This window comes from Podarcis filfolensis, assembly GCF_964270895.1.
Source record: "Podarcis filfolensis genome assembly, chromosome: 7".
Classification (NCBI taxonomy): Eukaryota; Metazoa; Chordata; class Lepidosauria; order Squamata; family Lacertidae; genus Podarcis; species Podarcis filfolensis.
The window spans coordinates 40,881,465-40,903,174 of record NC_139603.1 but is presented as its reverse complement, the minus strand read 5'-3'; the positions used below and the strand labels follow the sequence as shown (position 1 = coordinate 40,903,174).

Below are 21,710 nucleotides of genomic sequence, written 5' to 3'. Positions count from 1 at the left end.
GCTCTCAGAAGTTGTGTGCCATTTATATTTGTAAAGGTAGCCTCCAGAACTATCTCCCAAGCCTGGTCATTGTGGATTTCAGTAAAAGGTTTAGTGGCTGTGCCTCTTTGAAGATGTCTTTCGAATATTTATTGATTTTAGTTAGAAGAATTTATAAAGCACTCAGTCAAAGAGTCCCTATGTGGTGAACCTAAAGCAAATACAAATAAAACCAGTAATGTTTAGAAACAGCTATATGTAACTTGTTAACATGTCCAGGTAAGCTTGATAATTTATTTTTTTTAAAAGCCGTTGCCTTAAGCAGGACAATGAAGATGTTCAGCAGTGTCAGAAAGCATCTTGGTTCTGTAATGTTAGTCAGTGCTTACAACTCTCTGGACAAAGTCCTTCTCTAGGCCTGTCCTTGTCCCATATTGTGTGATTACTTGACCCAAGAACTGTGTTTCAACTTTGCATCAATTAGTTTGGGTCCAGATTCAAGGAGACTGTTCCATAAGATGACCAGAATTTTGTCATGGTCTTCCATTGATGTATTAGGATGTGTATTAGGATCTTGTCCACTAATACTACAGCTCCTTTTGTGTTTCTAAGGAGCCTTGTCATCTTTCTTTGAAAAATCTTGGGAGCACTTGTGATTCCAAATGGCAGACATTGAAAACAATATCCCAAAGGACGTGATAAATTTAGTCAGTTCACCACTCAGTTTTGTCAAAGGTGTTTGCCAGAAACTGCTTGAGGCATCCAATTTGGAAACTACTTTGGCTCCTGTCACTTTGGGGAAAAGGTCATCTAGCATTGGGAGTACATATTTTTCTCTGACTATAGCTTCATTAAGTTTTTAAAGATCTAGACAGGTGTGCTTTTCCCCATTTTTCTTGATGATAGGGACCATTGGTTCATACCGTGAGGTGAGCTCAGTCATTTGCTTAAGTGTGCTCCTTTCTTTTATCCTTCCTAGCTCCATTTCTACATTGTGATATAGGTGAATATTCTGTGGCTGTTTGTAGGTAGTATTGTTTGGCCACAGATCTTAAAGCAATGTCCACAATGTCTCATTTTCTTAGGCAGTTTTTGTCAAACAGTCCTATTTCTTCCACAAGTAGTAGCCCCATTCAGGCAGCTATTTCATGACTGAGGATTGTATGGCAGACAGAAACGGCTCATCTGTGTAGCTTGTTAGTGTAGTAGAGCATCCAAAACCATGTATAATATTCCTTGGGCTGTGTAAAACAATTGCTGCCTTTTGCACATGTGTGAGTGCTCTGGAATTTTGCATAGGCCTTCTCTGAAATAAGTGTAAGATAAGCTCCTAGATGTATTTTGAAATTAATAGCATTTTGACTGGTAGTTAAGTTTATTTTCCAAGGAGGGTCAGTGTCCTTACACAACATAAACTTCAAGAAAAAATGCCTGTAGACCACTGTGGTGAGTTGTTGCACCACCTGAATACAACAGGTCTCTGGATGATGTCATTCTCTAGGCCTGTAATGATAGTAAAATGTTCTGTCTTCAAACACTTTCCGCACTATGCTCCTCTAGCTTGACTTTTGTAATTGGTTTTTGTGAATTGCATAGAGAATTTTGATCAATGGGTTGTCTAGAAATGGCATTAAATCAATAAATATGGCTTTGTAAAGAGTTACATCCTCTTACAGTTGCATACTTTCAGAAAGCACTTGGTCTATAATCCCAAGCACCAATTTGTCTTTAGAATCTTCAAGCTCACTGTGTTCATCCTGTTAATTCATGATATTTATGGCCCTCCTCAGCAAAAGTAAAGGATTTAAAAACATTGTTAGCTCCCCACACCTGTACCATAAAGGAATGAATACAATTCTTTTCTCTCTGGAGCTTTATTGGTCAGGCAAAGGTTAACAAATTTGACTCTTTTCTTCAGGATTCTCTAAACTGGAACCTTCTGGTCTGGGAACTGTGCCTAGAGTTGGGTGAATCTCTCATCTTTTCAGTCCTAAGTTCAGTTCTCCACATTTTTATATGAAAATCAGCATTTTAGTGTGAATTTATTCTAATGCACACATTTTTCTTTGCAGTTTTGTTCATTATTCATTTTTGCAAAGCAATTTCCCTAATATAATGCCTTTCTGTATCTCATGTTCACTAATATATGCATTTTTGTACACATTGCTTGTCTGGAGGAAACCACTAAAAATACAGAGAAGTGTAAATTTGGGAAGGTGGCTGTTTTGTGTTGTTTCAAAATGTACAAATTATGTAAGCTTGCCTTTCAGTGTGGACTAAATAATAATAATAAAAATCCCCTCCATAACGGTAACACTGTTTGTTATATTTGGAATTTGTGAGATCTGACACCAAGTCATGGAAGAATCAGGACACCAGTCAGTCTCCACAAAGAACAGAACAGTAGCAGAAATCTCATGGCTGCACGTAGATACAACTGTGTCTGGTCCTATCAAATGATTAATGCATTCTAAAGCCCCTACTCTACCCATGTGGCTTTGCCGAGTGGTGGGGCCACTGCCACATCTGCAATCTGTCAGCATCGCCCTTGAGCCAGTGCCACCGACTGGACTCATCCACTTCAGCCCCGACTAGGCTAGGCAAGCTGGGTAGCACTTCCAGAGACCACCTTCTGCACAGGAACAGGTCAAAGTGCTGTGGACTCACAGCTTAGAGTTGTGAGCACCGGATTCACTTCCACAAGAAGACAGTCGTCGCACAGCAGAGTATAGCAGAGTACAGCAGTGCATAAACGACTCGGAGAGCAGCTCTGTAGAATATCTTTTTTATTCTATCTACAACTATAATACACAATTATATACAGAGCTAAATGAGGTCTAAACTGAAAAATGCTGAACTGCACTGAGTGTCTGCAGCTGCTCTTAGCAGCAACCTTATCTATACACACGATCTCTTTCTAACACTCAGTCTCCCTCTCTCTGACACTTTGATGTGAGGCTGGAGCAGAATAAGTAGAGAGCAGAAACCGCCCCTCCTCTCTGGAGAATCAGCAGAGAACATCAGCAGATTCTTGGATATGGGAGGGGTGCTCTCTGGTCTGGTCCTATCAAATGATTAATGTAGTCTAAAGCCCCTACTCTACCCAGGTGGCTTTGCCGAGTGGTGGGGCCACTGCCACATCTGCAATCTTGCAGCACATTGTGGCCATGGTGGAATATGGGGAGGCAGTAAGGCTGCTGTACTAGCCTGGAGCTGGCTTTACAATCAGGCTCGGATCAGGCCCAATGCCATCATGTGGCAACAGTGAGACTGGCTCAAGATCCAACAAGCCCTAGATTAGCTCAGCCCTTTGCACTTCCTATATCAGGGCCTTCTGCTGACTCCCCATGGCTGGCATCCCACTACTGTCACTCTCACTCACATGTTTGGCAGGCAGAGTGACATTTGCATTACACTCCTTGCATTGGGAGGTCATCTTGGCTAGGAGAGCTGGGTAGAGGGACACCTCATCTCGATTCAAATCCCACCCAACTCAGCTCAAGTGTGGTTTGGATTGCTCTGCTAACTATATAAGGACACCATCCACACAGAGAAAGACTAGTTTATTGTGGCATGAGCTTTCATAGCTAAGGTTCCACTTCATTTGATGCAGTTTTAGACCTAGGTAAAGGTAAAGGGATGCCTGACTGTTAGGTCCAGTCGCGAATGACTCTGGGGTTGTGGCGCTCATCTTGCTTTACCAGCCTAGGGAGCCAGTGTACAGCTTCCGGGTCATGTGGCCAGCATGACTAAGCTGCTTCTGGTGAACCAGAGCAGCGCACGGAAACGCCTTCCCACCAGAGCGGTACCTATTTATCTACTTAAACTTGTTCACAGATGCCATTTGTTTATCTCAAGTCAACAGTCTCATGGTGTTTTTCAGAATTCAAGAGAATCCAGACTGTATCCAAACTTATTTCCCCTGGTAATGGCCATACATAAATAGTTTGGCTGTATCTTTGGGTAAATTTATTCCCTTCATTGGTGCCCATCATTAGTCATACACAGAGTAGAACCATTGAAATGAATAGTCATGTCTATTAAATTCAACGAGTCTACTCTGAATGACCAACACTAGGTACAATCTCTTGTGTTCATGTAACTGTGTTAGCAAGTAAGTCTTCCAGACTGCAGAGTGAGAATATAAAAATACCACATCAGAACAAACAAACAGTCTCCAGTTGCTGTGCACTGCTCTTGAAATCATTTGTCCCTGTAGCGACGTAAAGGAGAGTGGTTTGAAACACGAGTCAGGGGCAGAGGGGAGACAAGTAAATCACTTTTACTGCAATATGATTTTACTAAAATGTAAGCATAAATATTATTGCTGAGTTGATAGCTGGCTGGTTTCCACAGTCCTTTAACACAATGTCAGTGAAGGAAAAAAGGAGAGTAACCTCTGAAGGAAAGATGGAGATCAGTGTTTCTAGAGGGGAAAAAATCATGAGGGCAAGAAACAGATTTCTTAAAGCTGTTTCCAGCTGCACTCCATTAGAAGGCAAAAACTTGGATAATCCATTACTTTTAAGACCAAATGATTCCCCAACTTTACGAAGGCTTTATATTTGAACAAAGAAAACCCCAATGCTGAGATCTCTCTCTCTCTGTGTGTGTCTCTCCAGTGGCCTCTCCTAGGGTTAGGAAAATTTGATAGAAACACCACACTTTAGGTTGCCTTTGTATTAAATATATATTGTTCTTAAATCTCTGAGATTTTTGTGTGGATTTGTATTCCCCGAGTTCAGCAGGGGGCAGCATAGGAAAGTATCTTGCTCCTTCATCTTACCCCCTGAAGAGGACTGCTCTCCAGCTTTCAAACCTTTGTTATTTTTCTTCCCTTTTCCTATGCTGATCTTTTTCAACTCAGTGCTTTAATCCCCAAGCCACATTCTCAACAGCAGTGTTTTTGTCGAAACCCAGAAACGTCTCTGAAATAAATATCATGAGGCCTCGAAGGTTTCATTGGGTTCCAAACACCCCCTTTTTTTTGCAAAATAAAAAATAAAAAAATGAGGTTAATGACTCCATGACCCTCCATACTGTCTGTCTGCTGCCAACATGATTGGAAGCTCCACCACACCTTCTAAGATTCTCTACTTTTCCAACCATGATCATTTTAGGTTTCCTGTGCTGTAGGAGGGCAACTAGCTACAATTCCCAAAGTTCCCTGGGAAGGATTGTTAAAGCACTCTGGGAATTGTAGTTCTGTGAGGAGAATAGTCCTTTCCTAACAACCCTTAGCACATTTAAGAAACTGCACAACCATGGGTTCTTAGAATATTTTTTTATAGCTTATGAAGCAGCATCCTGCAATCAAATAGGTGTTTGATGGTCTTCCATTGCCATAAGCAAAACTAAATAGTTTTGTAAGTACTATACATATTTCAACAAATTTCACATTGTTAGAGGTGAGAAGTAAATTTTTGCTTTGAAGGCTCAAGTAGTGGTTATGAAATAGGAAAAACTTCCATTAAAATGCAGGAAACAAGTGCCTGCCAAAGTCCTAAGACACAAAATTAATGTGACAAGAAATCTATGGATCACCTTACCAAGTAAATTTGGACTTCTTGGTTGCCATACCAAAACATTGGGAACCACTGGCCTACACTGGCTGGCAAGGCATCTGTAGGGCTCCAACAGGAGTCTCCCATTCCTACCTGGAGATGCTAGAGATTAAACCAGTAGTGCTAGTCAGATGTTCTATGACTGAACTGAGACCCTTCCATTGATCCGGCTGCCTTGAACCAAAGTGGTATTGTCCAAATGTCCAAGGAAAGCAGGGATGCTTTGCTCTGGTTTCAGATGGATTTTGTGCCCACACTCAAGTCATGTTTGTTAGCTCATTGTAGCGCAAGTGGAGAAAATATCTAAATAAATGCAACCGAACAGAGATTGTCCGGGTTGTACAGGGCCATTTACAGGCTGGCCCAAAGGGGGTGGTAGAACCAATGGTAGCTTGCTGTGACTTGTTTGCAAAGCATGTTGCGGATAAAATCGCTTGCATCCACCAAGATCTTGACTCTGCTGTTATAGCAGATGAATCTCATCGGGTGTCCAGAGCACAGTCTAGTCTTGTTGTGTTGGATGAGTTTCAGTTGGTAAGGCTCAAGGATGTAGACAAGGTGCTTGGATCAGTCAGGGCGACCACCTGCACTCTAGACCCTTACCCCTCTTTGCTGATAAAAACCAGCAAGGAGGGAACAGCTGGCTGAGACAGGGAGGTGATAGCTCCTTAAGAAACCTTCCCTGGATTTGGAAAACCTAGCTGACTACTGGCCAGTTGCTAATCTCCTTTTCCTAAGCAAGGTTGTGGAGCGAGTGGTTGCAGACCAGATCCAGGTGCTTTTGGAAGAAACTGATTTTCTGGATCCATTTCAATTGAGGTTTTGCCCCGGTTTTGGCACAGAAACTGCTTTGGTCACCCTGTATGATTATCTCTGTCGAGAGAGAGACAAGCAAAACATATTCCTGTTAATTCTTCTTGACCTCTTACGGCTTTCTGTACCATCGACCATGGTATCCGTCTGAAGCGACTGCTCAAGCTAGGGCTTGGTGGCAGCATTTTGCGGTGGTTCCAGTCCTACTTGGATGGTCGTTCCCAGAGGGTGTTGCTTGGGGAATGCTTTTCAGCCCCATGAAACCTTCAATGTGGGGTTCCACATTGTTGTTTAACATCTACATGAAACCGCCAGGTGGGGTTATCCGGAGGTTTGGAATACGTTGTCAGCAGTATGCTGATGACACTCAGCTCTATTTCTCCTTTACATCTGCAGGTGAGGCAGTGGAAGTGCTGGACCAGTGTCTTGCCTTGGTAATGGACTGGATGAGAGCCAACAAACTGAAGCTCAATCTAGATAAGACTGAGGCGCTGTTAGTGGGTGGTTACCTAGACCAGGTGGGTGGGAGATCGCCTGCTCTTGATGGGGTTACACTTCCTCTGAAGGAGCAGATTTGTAGCTTGGAGGTACTCCAGGTTGCTCACTGGAACAAGACAGTTTGAGCATATTACACGGATCCTGGTTCAACTGCACTGGCTACCAATTAGATTCTGGGCCCAATTTTGACCTATAAAACTTTAAACGGCTCAGGACCGCAGTACCTCAAGGACTGCCTCTTTCCATATGAACCTACCTGGACCCTGAGATCATCTTCTGAGGCCCTTCTTCATGAGCCTCCTCCTCAAGAAGTCCAGAGGGTGGCAACACGAGAATGGGCCTTCTATGTAATGGCTCCCCATCTGTGGAATGCTCTCCCCAGGGAAGTTCGCCTGCCATCTTCATTATACACCTGTAGTCACCAGGCAAAAATGTTCCTTTTTAACCAGGCAGGCCTTTGATTGATTTGATTGGCATCCTATGCCCTTTTAAAATGTGTTTTTTTTGGGGGTTATTGACTTGTTGTTTTTTATTATGTATTTTGTAGTTTTATATTTTGATTTTATTCTGTGAACTGCCCTGAGACCTCCGGGTATAGGGCAGTATATTAATAATATTAATAATGTATTTAATAAATGTGGCCCTTTTTGCCCAACAGAGCCAGTATGGTGTAGTGCTTAAGAGTGGTAGACTCGTAATCTGGTGAACCGGGTTCGCGTCTCCGCGCCTTCACATGCAGCTGCTGGGTGACCTTAGGCTAGTCACACTTCTCTGAAGTCTCTCAGCCCCACTCACCTCACAGAGTGTTTGTTGTGGGGGAGGAAGGGAAAGGAGAATGTTAGCTGCTTTGAGACTCCTTCAGGTAGTGATACAGTGGGATATCAAATCCAAACTCCTCCTCCTCTTCTTCTCTTATTTTCATTGAGGGGAGGGATGAAAGTGCAGTGAGATATGATCTTCTCCTCTTTCTGGGAGTTGTTGACAGTCTTTCAAATCAATGAAGGAAGAGGCAGGCCTCAAGCTAGTGCAGTAAAGGTCATGTCTCTTATTCTAGTACAGCACAGATATTTCACTCAGGAATATCCTAAGCATATCTGCTTGAGGCTCAGCTCTTCTTCATTTGTGTTTGTGTGTGTTTGGCTCACTTCCTTGCATTTTCTCTTGCTCTTTGAAATAAATCAATATCTGAGACTGCCTTGTATGCCTGCTCCTGTGCCAGTGAATGCTTAAGGCCTTGTGCCCTGTGGCTAACAACCGCACAGGCAATGTACTCTCCGAGCACCCAGGTAATCCTTGCATGATGCTAGCCATGGTGTTAAAGGCAGTTGTGCAGACTGAAGATTTTACACATGCAGGAACTGGGGTGGGAAGTCCTGTGGAAACAACCAAACATGTCACATTCAAAGTAAGTGTAAAGTAAAAGAAGCTTGACTCCTTCATAAACAATGTTTGAAAGTAGGTGGTAAATAAGCCATTTGGACAAAAGCCCCTATGTAGCTTCTTGTATAATCCTAGCAGATGTCTTTGTTTTGGAGAATGATTAGAACTTGAAATCAGCGGGCTTTTCAGAGAAGATTCATTTAAGCTGTGTGGTGCAGCTAGATGGAAGTTACTTTTATAGATAATTGGAGACACATCCTTTCCCTGATTTATGATGCTAACAGTTTACTATGGTTATATATGGCAGACTACTTTATTAGTTCTGTCGCACATACAAGTTATTCCTTCACAGTGTATATTCTTGTTCAGATGGTAAAACAGAGGGAAATTAATTCCTGTACAAAGGAGCAGCAAAAGGTGTATAAATCACCAGAAAATAAGGTTTAAGTGGGATTATATGTGGTGCATGGGCCTTGTATACTACAGCAAATTAAATCTACTTCAAGCTTCTTGGAATAGTATATTTAAATGCCTTTGGGGTTACCAGTGGAGTAATATTTAATACTGCATTAATATTGGATTAAGGATTTAGTACCATGAACTGCTTGTGTGGCATTTATCTTACATAGTCACATTGATTCATAGTTTATTTATAAGACACGGTTTCTAATTAAACATCTACAGCATTTATGAAATATTAAGGGGAAACAAAGTATCTACCTCCTATTTTGTTTAAAATTATATCCATGGCAAGGATTTTATTAATTAGCCATTAAGCATAGCAAAAATAATTTTCAGCCAAAATAAATTATGAAAGCATGAAAACTACCAATCTTATAGAGATGATTACTAAATTCTCCCCAGTTTTTTTGGTCCAGATTTTCTGATCTTGTTTGCAGCATGGCAGCAGTGCCTTAGCAATCCACTATTCTTCCATTTAAAAATAAACAATTCTATCTGTAAAGACTGCTGTGCATGCACAGTTTGCCTGATATTCTTTTTCATCATGTCTCTCTCTTTCCCCTTCCCCCCTTCCACATTCCAAGTTCTCAATGTACCTAAATATCTTTGCAAATTAATTAAATACTAGACAAAGCTTTCTGGGTCATCCTGGATTGATCACATTCTCTCAACCTAAACTCTACCTCACAGGGTTGGTGTGAGAATAAAAGTGGGGGTCACTATGCATGCCCTGATCTCTTTGGAGGAAGGTTGCAGTGATGTATTAGACTATAATAATGTGTTTTAAAGAAATGTTGATGGAATGTTATGTATGTTTCCATCACCATATATGTGCACTGTGATTCATTAATCCAAACAGATGCTGGTGTAACCCTGACACCAAAAAAGACAGAAATGAACAGATGGAACTGAAAGCTGTGACAAAATGCATGTATGTTTGTTCTGGAATTAATTTTTGATTTTATCCCATGTAAAATAAGCAACAAGATAGATTGGAATGGTTAGAATGGTGACTGAATGAGTCTTGACCTTGACTGAATCAGGGTGACCTTTATCAGAAGAAAGAAGTATGGGTATATGTGCCAACCTATCATTCTTGATCTTTCAGCAGCTTTTGATATCGTTGACTATAGCATCCTCCTGAACTGACTCAGTGAAAGAGATAATGGGCCCTGTTTTACAGTGGTTCAAGTCCTATCTCTGGGGTTGGTTTCAGGTAAGATCATCTTTTGGCTCCGTAGCTCTTGTGGCTATTTAACATCTAGTTGCAGCCTTCGTTATTATGAGATTTGGGGTGAACTGTCATCAGTATACTGTAACATCTGCACATCTCTGTAGTGTCTAAATCAGGAGAGGCCTTGGAAGCCTTGGGCCACTGCCTGGACTTGGTGATAGGCTGGATGAGGGTCAAGTCTGAATCTAGGCAAGATGAAGGTTCTGTGGGTGAGAGAGTCAGTTGTCTTCTTTGGATGGTGGTGTACTTCCCATGTACTCCCATGAAGCAGATGGTTTGTACGTTAGGGTGCTCCTGGATCTATCCCTGTCACTAGAACTCTAGGTGACCTTAGTAGCTAGAAGTGCCTGTTGACCAGCTTCAAATGATAAACAGCTATGGTTGTTTCTGGACTGGGATAGACTGACTACTGTCATCCATGCAATTGTAATCTCAATATTGGATTATTGCCATTCACACTATATGGGACAGGCCCTAAGGTTGGTCCAAAAGCTGCAGCTACTGCAAAACGCAGAGTCTTGACAACTCACTGGGACAGCAAATTGCTACCATGTTACACCACGGCTGAAAGCATTTCACTGGCTGCCAATTAGCTTCCAGGCTAAATCCAAGGCACTGGGTTAGCTAAAGGATTACCTAAAAGATTGTCTCACCCCTTATATACCCACCTGATTACTGTGCTCTGCAGAACAGAGCCTCCCACAGTCATTATCTCACCAGAATGTCCATTCCATAGATTGTCAGAATTTGGCCGTTAGTGTGGCAGTAATTACCCTTTGGAACTCCTTCCCATGACATATCAGACAAGCACCAATTCTATTGTCTTTTGGGAGCCTGTTGAATGTTTTCTTTTCTTTTTAGCAAGCCTTTGAAGTGGAGATTCTTATCCCAGTCTGCATTGGATTTGAAATTATTTTTATATATGTTTTAAATTGTTAAATCACCTTGGTATGTTTCACAGAAAGCCACTCATAAAGGAGATAAATAAAATATGCAATATCTACAATCACAAATATACATTTTGTGTAAGCATGGTGATTGGCCATGAGATTACTTTTCCATGATGAAGAGTCAGCACTTGGATACAGCTAAGAGAAAATTAAGTATGCTTAAGTACCGCTTCACTCAATGTGCCAGCAAGTTTGGAAAACTCAGCAGTGGCAAGAGGATTGGAGAAGATCAGTCTACATCCCAATCCCAAAGAAGGGCAGTGCCAAAGAATGTTCTAACTACCACACAATTGCACTCATTTCACACGCTAGCAAGGTTATGCTTAAAATTCTACAAGGAAGGCTCAAGCAGTATATGGACCGAGAACTCCCAGAAGTGCAAGCTGGATTTAGAAGAGGCAGAGGAACCAGAGACCAAATTGCAAACATGCGCTGGATTATGGAGAAAGCTAGAGAGTTCCAGAAAGACATCTACTTTTGCTTCATTGACTATGCAAAAGCCTTTGACTGTGTCGACCACAGCAAACTATGGCAAGTTCTTAAAGAAATGGGAGTGCCTGATCACCTTATCTGTCTCCTGAGAAATCTCTATGTGGGACAAGAAGCTACAGTTAGAACTGGATACAGAACAACTGATTGGTTCAAAATTGGGAAAGGAGTACAACAAGGCTGTATATTGTCTCCCTGCTTATTTAACTTATATGCAGAATTCATCATGAGAAAGGCTGGGCTGGATGAATCCCAAGCCGGAATTAAGATTGCCGGAAGAAATATCAACAACCTCAGATATGCAGATGACACAACCTTAATGGCAGAAAGTGAGGAGGAATTAAAGAACCTTTTAATGAGGGTGAAAGAGGAGAGTGCAAAATATGGTCTGAAGCTCAACATCAAAAAAACTAAGATCATGGCCACTGGTCCCATCACCTCCTGGCAAATAGAAGGGGAAGAAATGGAGGCAGTGAGAGATTTTACTTTCTTGGGCTCCATGATCACTGCAGATGGTGACAGCAGTCACAAAATTAAAAGACGGCTGCTTCTTGGGAGAAAAGCAATGACAAACCTAGACAGCATCTTAAAAAGCAGAGACATCACCTTGCCAACAAAGGTCTGTATAGTTAAAGCCATGGTTTTCCCAGTAGTGATGTATGGAAGTGAGAGCTGGACCATAAAGAAGGCTGATTGCTGAAGAACTGATGCTGGAGGAGACTCTTGAGAGTCCCATGGACTGCAAGAAGATCAAACCTATCCATTCTCAAGGAAATCAGTCCTGAGTTCTCACTGGAAGGACAGATCCTGAATCTGAGGCTCCAATACTTTGGCCACCTCATGAGAAGAGAAGACTCCCTGGAAAAGACCCTGGTATTGGGAAAGATTGAGGGCACAAGGAGAAGGGGACGACAGAGGATGAGATGGTTGGACAGTGTTCTCGAAGCTACCAGCATGAGTTTGACCAAACTGCGGGAGGCAGTGGAAGACAGGAGTGCATGGGATCACGAAGAGTCGGACACGATTAAAGGCCTAAACAACAAGTACCGCTTCAGTTATTAAAATGACAAACAGCCATGACTATCTGTGGCTTCCCAAACTTAACTATACGTAACTTGGAGGCTGGCCCATTAGGGCAAACAAGACACTTTCCCACCAACTTAAGTCTGCTCTTAGCCAACCCCCAGCTGTCTGCCTTCCTGCATAACAGCCAGTTTAGCAGGGTGGAAGTGTCTGTCAGCTTCCAGTTCCTTTGTCTTGTTGTTACCCATTTATAATTCAGCATGGAGGACAATAGGGATAAAAGTAGAATTAGTTGGCTCTGCCTCTCATTGGCTCTTATTCTTCCTGTCACTAGCTCTGGCTCCACCTACTGCTGGCCTCCTTGCCTTTGACCCTACCACTTCCAATGTACAACTATCATATGTGACAGTTTATCCCTGTGTATAAGTGATTTCTGTACAAAAAACAATGTTTGATGACTGCCTCACCTTCAGTAAATATGTATGTTGGTTTCTGTATGTGTGGATAACATGCTGAAGTTCACCTCCTATTCAGTGCTCCACTGAAGTGGTATGTCAACTACAAGTTTTTAAATAGAACCAAACCACTTCATGCTTCTGAACCATGTAAAAATACTGAGGGCTGGGGAGTAAAAATATAAGGTTCTACCTTCTGTTTTTCTACAATGCCAAAAAAGGATGGTGAGCCACATCCCAGGGTTTTTTTAAAATAATAATAATAATAATAATAATAATAATAATAATAATAATAATGCAGAATAGGTTGTTGACAGCACAATCGTATGCATATTGACAGAGAAATATGCCTCATTGAGTTCAGTGGCATTCAGTGCTAAGTGTTTATAGGATTGCAGCCTTAGCCCTTTACGTGATAAGCTCACATGAACTGCTCAGTTAAAGACATAGAAAGGGTCCATAAAAGGTAAAGGGACCCCTGACCATTAGGTCCAGTCGTGACCGACTCTGGGGTTGCGGCGCTCATCTCGCTTTATTGGCCGAGGGAGCCGGCGTGCAGCTTCTGGGTCATGTGGCCAGCATGACTAAGCTGCTTCTGGCGAACCAGAGCAGCGCACGGAAACGCCGTTTACCTTCCCGCCAGAGCGGTACCTATTTATATACTTGTACCTTGTTGTGCTTTTGAAATGCTAGGTTGGCAGGAGCAGGGACTGGGCAACGGGAGCTCACCCTGTTGCGGGGATTCGAGCCGCCGACCTTCTGATCGGCAAGTCCTAGGCTCTGTGGTTTAACCCACAGCGCCACCCGCGTCCCTTTCGAGAAAGGGTGCATAGTTTGTGCCAATTCTCACATTATGCAAATTGTGACTTTGTAACACATGTTTTAAAAAAATCAGTGGAACTTTTCCAGGAAAAGTTATGCGTCAGTGATGGTGCTTCTCTGAAGGAGAGGGAGGGATGTATCTGGCCCACATCTGTGCATAGAAGAGAAGAATGTGCAGAGAGTTATGTTGCAGAGCTGGTTCAGCTTTCCCCTAACTTTGCTGTTGTAATGACACAAGGGGAATGTGTGTGTGTTTTCCAATGAATGACAGAACGACCCATCAATTAGTATCATGCTTATTGCAAATGTGGGCATTGCTTTGTGATTGACACAAGGGCCAGCCAATTAACACTGTGCAAAACTCACTTCTCACAGTGGAAAATAATCTGTCACAGCCCATGGAAAAGGATATTGATATGTGCAGGAATTTCTGTAGTAGGCTTATTGTCAAATGTATGTATATATCCTTTGCTATATGCTTTGTTTAGAGTTGTCTATATTAGGAATATTAATAGTTGTTTGTGCTGCTTATTTTGTGTTGTCTGTGTGCATGTGAATAGTTTGGATTTACTGATTGTTCATGACCAACTAATCTAGGATTCCAAATTAATCTGTACTGTAGTACTGAACCAGTGTTTTAGCACTGCCTAAAACAAGACCTGATGAACTTTGCAACAGTTGCTTGGCATGCTGTGAGCAATGGTGCACAAGCATATTTCTACTCCTCCAAGACAGAGTGGAAAAGCAAAGTAATATAGACTTGCAGCCTGAATCTCTGACTCTGTTTTTGCTTGTTATAACTTATTTTTTGTCTGTGTTATGTTAATGCTTATTGTAGTCTTTGTAGTCTTTGATCTGATAATCTCTGATGTGGTAAATCCCCTGGTAGAAAGGTCCTATAGGAATGCATATAGGAAGGTGCTATAGGAATGCAGGATGGTGCTTCTTCCTACAGCAAGAATGGTGAACTGGGGGCCCTACGGATTTGTTAGTGATGGAAGTTGGCATCAAACATTTCCACAAGGCCACAGGTTCCCTACCCCTGGCCTTTAGCAATGTCTGTGGCTCTTTTCAAATTCTGCATGCTGTAAAATACAGGTCACCACTCATGACAAGAATTGGAAGCTGCTGAGCAAGAATAGCTTGATGATCCTTCAAGAAGAGCATCAGAGAAGGGAGTAGGCTGGGCTAGTTTACTCCTTTCCCCTGCCTTCCCCCTTGCTGCCCATCCTACAGCATTTGATCATTCTTCTGGGGACATTTTGTGTTCCAGTTTCCCTTGTATATGTGGGAGCAACTTTTCTATGAACAACTCCTACACAGCTGGGGGAAAAACCCCAATGTTTAAATGAGCCAGTCATTGGGTAGGGCCTGATTGCGAATATTTCCCACAGATCAGCACCTTCCTCTGGCTTACTGCTGAATCTGTTGGACAGCGCCATACAATTTCCCTTTTCCCTTTTGCTGTTGTGCTCAAATCCTGCTTGCTTGTTTCCTACCGGCATCTGATTGGCCACTATTAGAACAGGATGCTGGACTTAGATGGGCCATTGGCCTGATCCAGTAGGCTCTTCTTATGTTCCCTTGTGTCTAGAAGAGGTTCACTCAAGACCTCCCCAAGCAATGCACTTGTTTTAGATTTACATTTAAATCATCACCTTCCACATTTTCTGTGTAGAAAATCCATATTTCCCACACGTATCATGCAAAGAGGTTTGGGCAATCAAAAGATATTTTAGTAACTCCATTTTTTTATTTGACCCCTGGAGTTTAGCAACTGTACTGGCTTCATCCATAATATTGTCTGCAAGAGAAACACCTGGCATTAGCAAGCCGCAGGATTTACAAGCCACCCCTAATGGGCTTACAGAAACTGTCATTGCAGTTATGAATGATTCTGTGGTTCCCTTAAGAATGATCAGCAGTGAACATAGAGCTTACTACGGGAGGAATTTGTAAGGATTGTTGTCAGTAACTCCTGGTCTTGAGAGTTCAGTTAGCACTTCCTGGAGAGATTGTACATTTCAACATGACAACACAGGTATTCAAAAGAATGAATTGAATGAGCTTTAGTAGCTTCACAGTATAGAGCCCCTTACCATGATCACTACAGAGAATATAGCAAATAAATAGATCCAGTTTAAAAAGTCACAATGTTGCTGGCTTAGATAGATTTGCATTTTCTTGTCCAGTTCCCAGAATGGGAGAGTTCCAAGCCAAAATAGTAATAATAAAGTATTACATGCTATCACTGCTTTTTAGAATACCGTATTTTTCGCCCTATAGGATGCACTTTTTCCCCTCCAAAAATGAAGGGGAAATGTGTGTGCGTCCTATGGGGCGAATGCAGGCTTTCGCTGAAGCCTGGATAACGAGAGGCGTCGCTCCAGGAAGCTATCCGCAAGCCTTGCGCGCCCGGGGGGCGTTCCCCCGGGTGCGCAAGGCTTGCAGGCGGCAGCCTGCAGCGCGGAGCACGGGGCGCCCTCCGGAGAATGCCCCCTGCTTCGCGCAGGTGTCGGCAAACCTTGCGCACCAGGGGGAACTCCCCCCAGGAGCGCAAGGCTTGCGGGCGGCAGCCTGCAGCGCGGAGCACGGGTGTCAGCAGCCTGCCGCCCGCTGCGTGGGGCGCCCTGAAGCAGAGCGCCCCTTGCGCCGGGCAGACATCGGCCAGCCCCACAAGCTCGGGGGACAGCGCGGAGGCGCAGCGCCACCATCCCACTGTTCCCCGACCTGGTTTTGGGGGGGAAATAAAGGAAAAAATTTTTTCCTTTATTTCCCCCCCCAAAAAAAGTAGGTGCGTCCTATGGGACGAAAAATACGGTAAATAAATATATAAACCTTCATTGGGGACACTCTGGATATGCTCTGATGTACCCACTCTTAGACCTTTTAAAGAGGTGTTTTCTATCAGAGGGGAGAAACATTCTGCATATACTAAAAAAAAGGACCTTATATCCTTACCCCACCCCTTTTTAAAGAAGTTAGATCATCTTGTAAAGGAACAAACATTTTGTACATGTTTAAAGGCTAGGGTCTTTGGGAAGGGACACTCTGGACATGCTCAGAATAAATCAAACTTGAGTACTCAGAGGTACCTAAACTGCCAGAATAACATGAGAGTGCATTTGATATTGCTAAGTTTGGGACTCGTTGCATATTATGCACACTCTGGAGAAAAGCATGTTTGCCAGTGCTCATTGGGAAAGGTTTTTTGTCACATTGTCATAAATCTTTGCACTTATTTCAAAATAATTTTCACACAAGTTTTGAACACAGGTCATACCAGGGAATTGCTGCTATTCTTCGGAACTTCAGTAGTGCTTCCCTCTGATGTGCTCTGAATTCTTCAGGTGTCCTGTATAATCTTAGGACCCCAATGACGTGGGATCTGTGCACCTCAAGGACCACCTCTTTCTGTAGATTCCTCTCCACAAACTACAGTCAACGTCTGAAACCCTGCTCCAGATCCCTTGATGGCAGGAGCTTGACTGGCAACAATCAGGGCCAGATCTTTTCTCTTGTGGCATGCCTTACCAATTGAGGAGTGTTACCAGATTGCTTTATTTTTGCTGGTGCATGTCACCGTTTCAATGGCTTTTTTTGGGACTTGTTATAGGGGCTTCGCTTTGATGTCCATATTTGTGACATGCAGGGGGAAGTGCTTTGGATTGCAGAACACCTTAAGTGTCTTTGAAAATTAGGCAGGGTGAACATTTTAACAACAACAACAACACCGCAGTAGCAGATGTCAATAAATAAGGCGTCACCCTCCTTGAGAAACACATATTCCTCAGATCAAGGTCATTCAGCAAGTTCTTCCCTTCAGAGCTGATCTTTCCTCATTCCCATTCCCCATTTTCTTTCAAAGAGGAAAAAGCATCATGTACTTCCTGTGCTGCTGGCAGTGATAAGAGCCTTGCTAGTGAAGTTAATACAATTAGACACATTTGCACAATAAAGCATAAGCAGTCCTGGCTATTTACTAAATTATATTGTGAGCAGTTCATTAATTAGAGAATCAGACCAGGGCATGACTTTCATAAACTTGTTAAATTGGCTTAGAGCTACACCCATTATGAAGTTTTAATATCCTATTTAGTATCCTATTTAAATAGGTGTACAATTCTTTGGATTTCAGAATCTTTAAGGCATTTAGAATGAAGGTAAGGGCTTCAGAATGAAGCCTGTGCTAATTTGTGCTGAGATGGGGAACCATGGTTTCTGTGGATTAGCAGTTCTTTCATTGTAGACTGATTTGGGATATTTGACCCATCCAGTACTTGACCTTAAAGGAGGCAATGATTACTTTATTTTCCTGAGGCTTATCTTTAAAAACAAACAAACAATTTTTATTGCTTTTTAAACAAATACAAATACAATAAGCATTAAATATTTATCCAGTAGTACAGCTAATGGTGTTTGTTTTATCCATTGTCTCTGGACTTCCATTTAAACATTCAGCATTCAAACATATTACTTTAATGTAACCTTGCCACCTAGAATATAGAGCAGACCCCCTTCTTTAACTATGTTAATGATCAAAATCAGAGGAATACTTTATTGGTCACTGAGACCATTTTTACCCATCCCCACCCCCCAAACCTGGAAACACTACTGCATTACATGACCAAAAACCATGGAAAATTCTTACCGAAAAGTCTGCATGCATAAGTTAATGTGACTTGTCAAAATCTACACACATATGGGAATACTTTTATTGAACATTGTACATGTGCTGGCATATGCAATTACGTTTATAGTGTAATATATGAGGAAGCCCTTATTAAGCAAAAAAACTAGATGCAACAATTTCCAAATGTAAGAGCTTTTTTATGTTTTCCAATTTCATTACTCACCAAAGGGCAGTGAAAGTATATTTTTATTATAAACTTAACATTTTTTATTATTATTAACGATTTACTGCTTCAGAATAGGCATATGGGTTTTCAGAGAGAACAAAACCTCCTTTTTCTGCACGGTGTGAAAGGTCAATATTGTGTTTAGAATGACAACTCTCTGGTTCCCTTCTAGAAAAATTCACAGCCGTACCTTTGTAATGAAGCTGGTAGCACAAGTCAATTTCTGAGTGAATAAATGTTTACATAGTGAATTACTTCTAGTCAAGGATTGCCTTGTTTGTAATCTCATCAGAGAGGCCAAAGGTTAAGTGTTCACAGCAAATTAACAACCACCTCACTCCAGTCATGGTCTGGGGCAAGTCACCTTGACACACAGGTGACTTGAGGAAAGCTTTTTCATGCCATTCTGTTCTCATCTCCCTGTGGAGTCATGGAGCACCGAGATCATTAAAAGTCGATCAAATCAGCACTTTTAGCAGAGGATGGGAAAAATTTAACGGCAAGAAAATAGGTTTAAAGGCTTATTAAAAGCTCAGCGCCTCTCTATTTTTAGAGGATCAACCGTTTCTGGGGGGTAGCAGAAGTCATTTAAATTGCAGCTACCATTTTACATCAGAAGCCCCTTTACTTTTAATGATCCTCATGCAAGTCCTGCCGGTGATGACTGAATTCACTGGGTTGCCTTGGCAGGCGGCTGAGGCACATTTTCTATAGCAGCAAATGGAAGAAATAATCTGATCCCATCACTACCATTTCTTACAGAGATGGGGAACTTATGGCCCTTGAGTTGTTGCTGAACTAAAACTGTCAACATCCCCGAATCTTAGCCATACTGGGAGTTGAAGTCTGTTACCAAGGCTTTTCCTCCCCCAGCCAGAATGCCATTCTAAGAGAATGAGGGAGATGTTCATGGTGAGTTCCAGCACCCCTTTTTCTATAAAAATAGCACTAATTATTACTCCTCTGAACATTTTCACAGGAACCTCCGTGGTACAAGTAACAGCTACTGATGCCGATGACCCTACATATGGAAACAGTGCCAGAGTGGTCTACAGCATTCTTCAAGGACAGCCTTATTTTTCTGTGGAACCAAAGACAGGTAAATGCTCTTACACTTCCCATATCTACAGCTTTTATCAGGGAAAACTGAAAAGAACCTCCAGAGTTCTCTGACAGAGGTGCACTCTATTTGACTATCACTATAATCCCATGATGCAGGAAAGTAGGGCTGCCCATGTTCACCTTGTGAATGAATGCATGAATGAAACTTTATTTGCATCAGCCGTCGACGATAGCAAGAAAAAACATTGCGATATACACAGAACAAAATAAAAAGTCAATTATATAAAACACAGTTTAGGGTCCTGAATTAGCAGTCAAATAGTGGACCTTATTCTGATTGCCCCAGCTAGAAACCTTGCAACTTTTGCAGTCATCTGCTCCTCTGGCTCCACGAAAGCCAGCGTGGTGTAGTGGTTAAGAGCGGTGGACTCGTAATCTGGTGAACCGGGTTCACTTCCCCGCTCCTCCACATGAAGCTGCTGGGTGACCTTGGGCTAGTCACACTTCTCTGAAGTCTCTCAACCTCACTTACCTCACAGAGTGTTTGTTGTGGGGGAGGAAGGGAAAGGAGATTGTTAGCCGCTTTGAGACTCCTTAGGGTAGTGATAAAGTGGGATATCAAAATCTAAACTCTTCTTGATCTGCCAGGAGAAACGACACTGTGGCAGTGGCTGGGTGACCCAAAATGGTCAATAAAAGAGGCATGATAATCTCATTCCTCAGGTCTTTGTAAAGAGTGCTGATTCAGTGCTGCCATCTCCGCAGGGACATATGCGTTTTTTGTGTGGAATCTGTTGGAATCGTCCCTCAAATACAGCCAAATTATTATTATTCTCATTGCGAGAAGTGAGGTTACAGGGAACCAGACAGAGGGCCTTTTTGGTAGTGGCGCCCACCCTGTGGAACACCCTCCCTTCAGATGTGAAGGAAATAAGCAGCTATCCTATCTTTAAAAGACATCTGAAGGCAGCCCTGTTCAGGGAAGTTTTTAATATTTAACACTGTATTGTTTTTAACACTTGATTGGGAGCCACCCAGAGTGGCTGGAGAAACTCAGCCAGATGGGCGGGGTATAAATAATATTATTATTATTATTATTATTATTATTATTATTATTATTATTATTATTATTATTATTACCTTGTGTTCACCTTGTGTGCTCCCTCTGCCCCACTTTGTCCCCTCCGCAAGCCTATTCATGGTCATGGTTGCAGTTCTTGGAGAGAGTTTGTATGTGCTTGGCAGACTGCCTTGCTGCAGATGTGTCCCCAACCCCATGGGAAAGGGCTGTCATAGGGGCAAACAGGGCAAGCATGCAGGGCCCTGCTGTCCAGCATCCTGCAGTTTGAATCATCTGAGCATGGACATCCGAATAAAGCTTAACTGAACTCCAGATTGCAGGCAACGGCTGTCATCTAGTAAAGGTGTCTGTGGATAAGTAGACACATAAATGGCTGTGAAGGCTAAATGGGACCGAAATGGAAGAGTATTTTTTATTATTTGTTGATTATGGCTATTTGGAAAATACATATCACCCAATTAAACATGGTCTCTGGGTGGTTCACAATTATTATTACTTAAAAAAAACACAACCGGTCAGATACAATCAAAACTTAAAAAAAAAAATCAATAGGAAGGAACTATATCAGCTAAGGATCAGTGTAAAATCAGCATGAAGCCATCATGAGGCAACATAAAATCAATAAGAAGGGGGGGAAACCCAGCATCTTTGAATATCAGATGCAGGAGTCAAACAGCAGGGAATTATCATCATGTCCTTACTTCCAAAGTTATCTTCTTGGCCATTGTTGGAAATGGAGTGCTAAACTCAATAGACATTAGGCTGATTTGGTAAAACAATTCTTATCCTCTAATGCAGGCTTTGCCTGTGGATACATTTGGAAACCCGAGAAACTGTGGCAAGCAACCTTGCAGCTGCACACACCACATATTCACTCTTTCTCTCCACACACACACACACACACACACACAAATCCAGTCCCCAGCTGTGACCTTCCCCACACTCAAAGTCAAAACAACTGTGCCACAGTTAAGTTTGAAAAAGATTTGTCTACAACTGGAGGCTTCTTTTAAGCCTGATTGCAGCAGTGGAGCTGGGA

At 42.3% G+C, this 21,710-nt stretch overlaps 1 protein-coding gene across 4 annotated transcripts in view; it reads left to right on the top strand.

Moving 5' to 3' along the window:
- Window positions 1–21,710, top strand: part of CDH7 (cadherin 7) — a 111,719-nt gene that overhangs the window by 51,109 nt on the left and 38,900 nt on the right. For all 4 annotated transcript variants that reach the window (XM_083622574.1, XM_083622575.1, XM_083622577.1 and 1 more), the window contains exon 4: window positions 19,508–19,627. In XM_083622574.1, coding sequence (XP_083478700.1) covers window positions 19,508–19,627 — 120 coding nt within the window. The remainder of the gene's footprint in view (window positions 1–19,507; window positions 19,628–21,710) is intronic.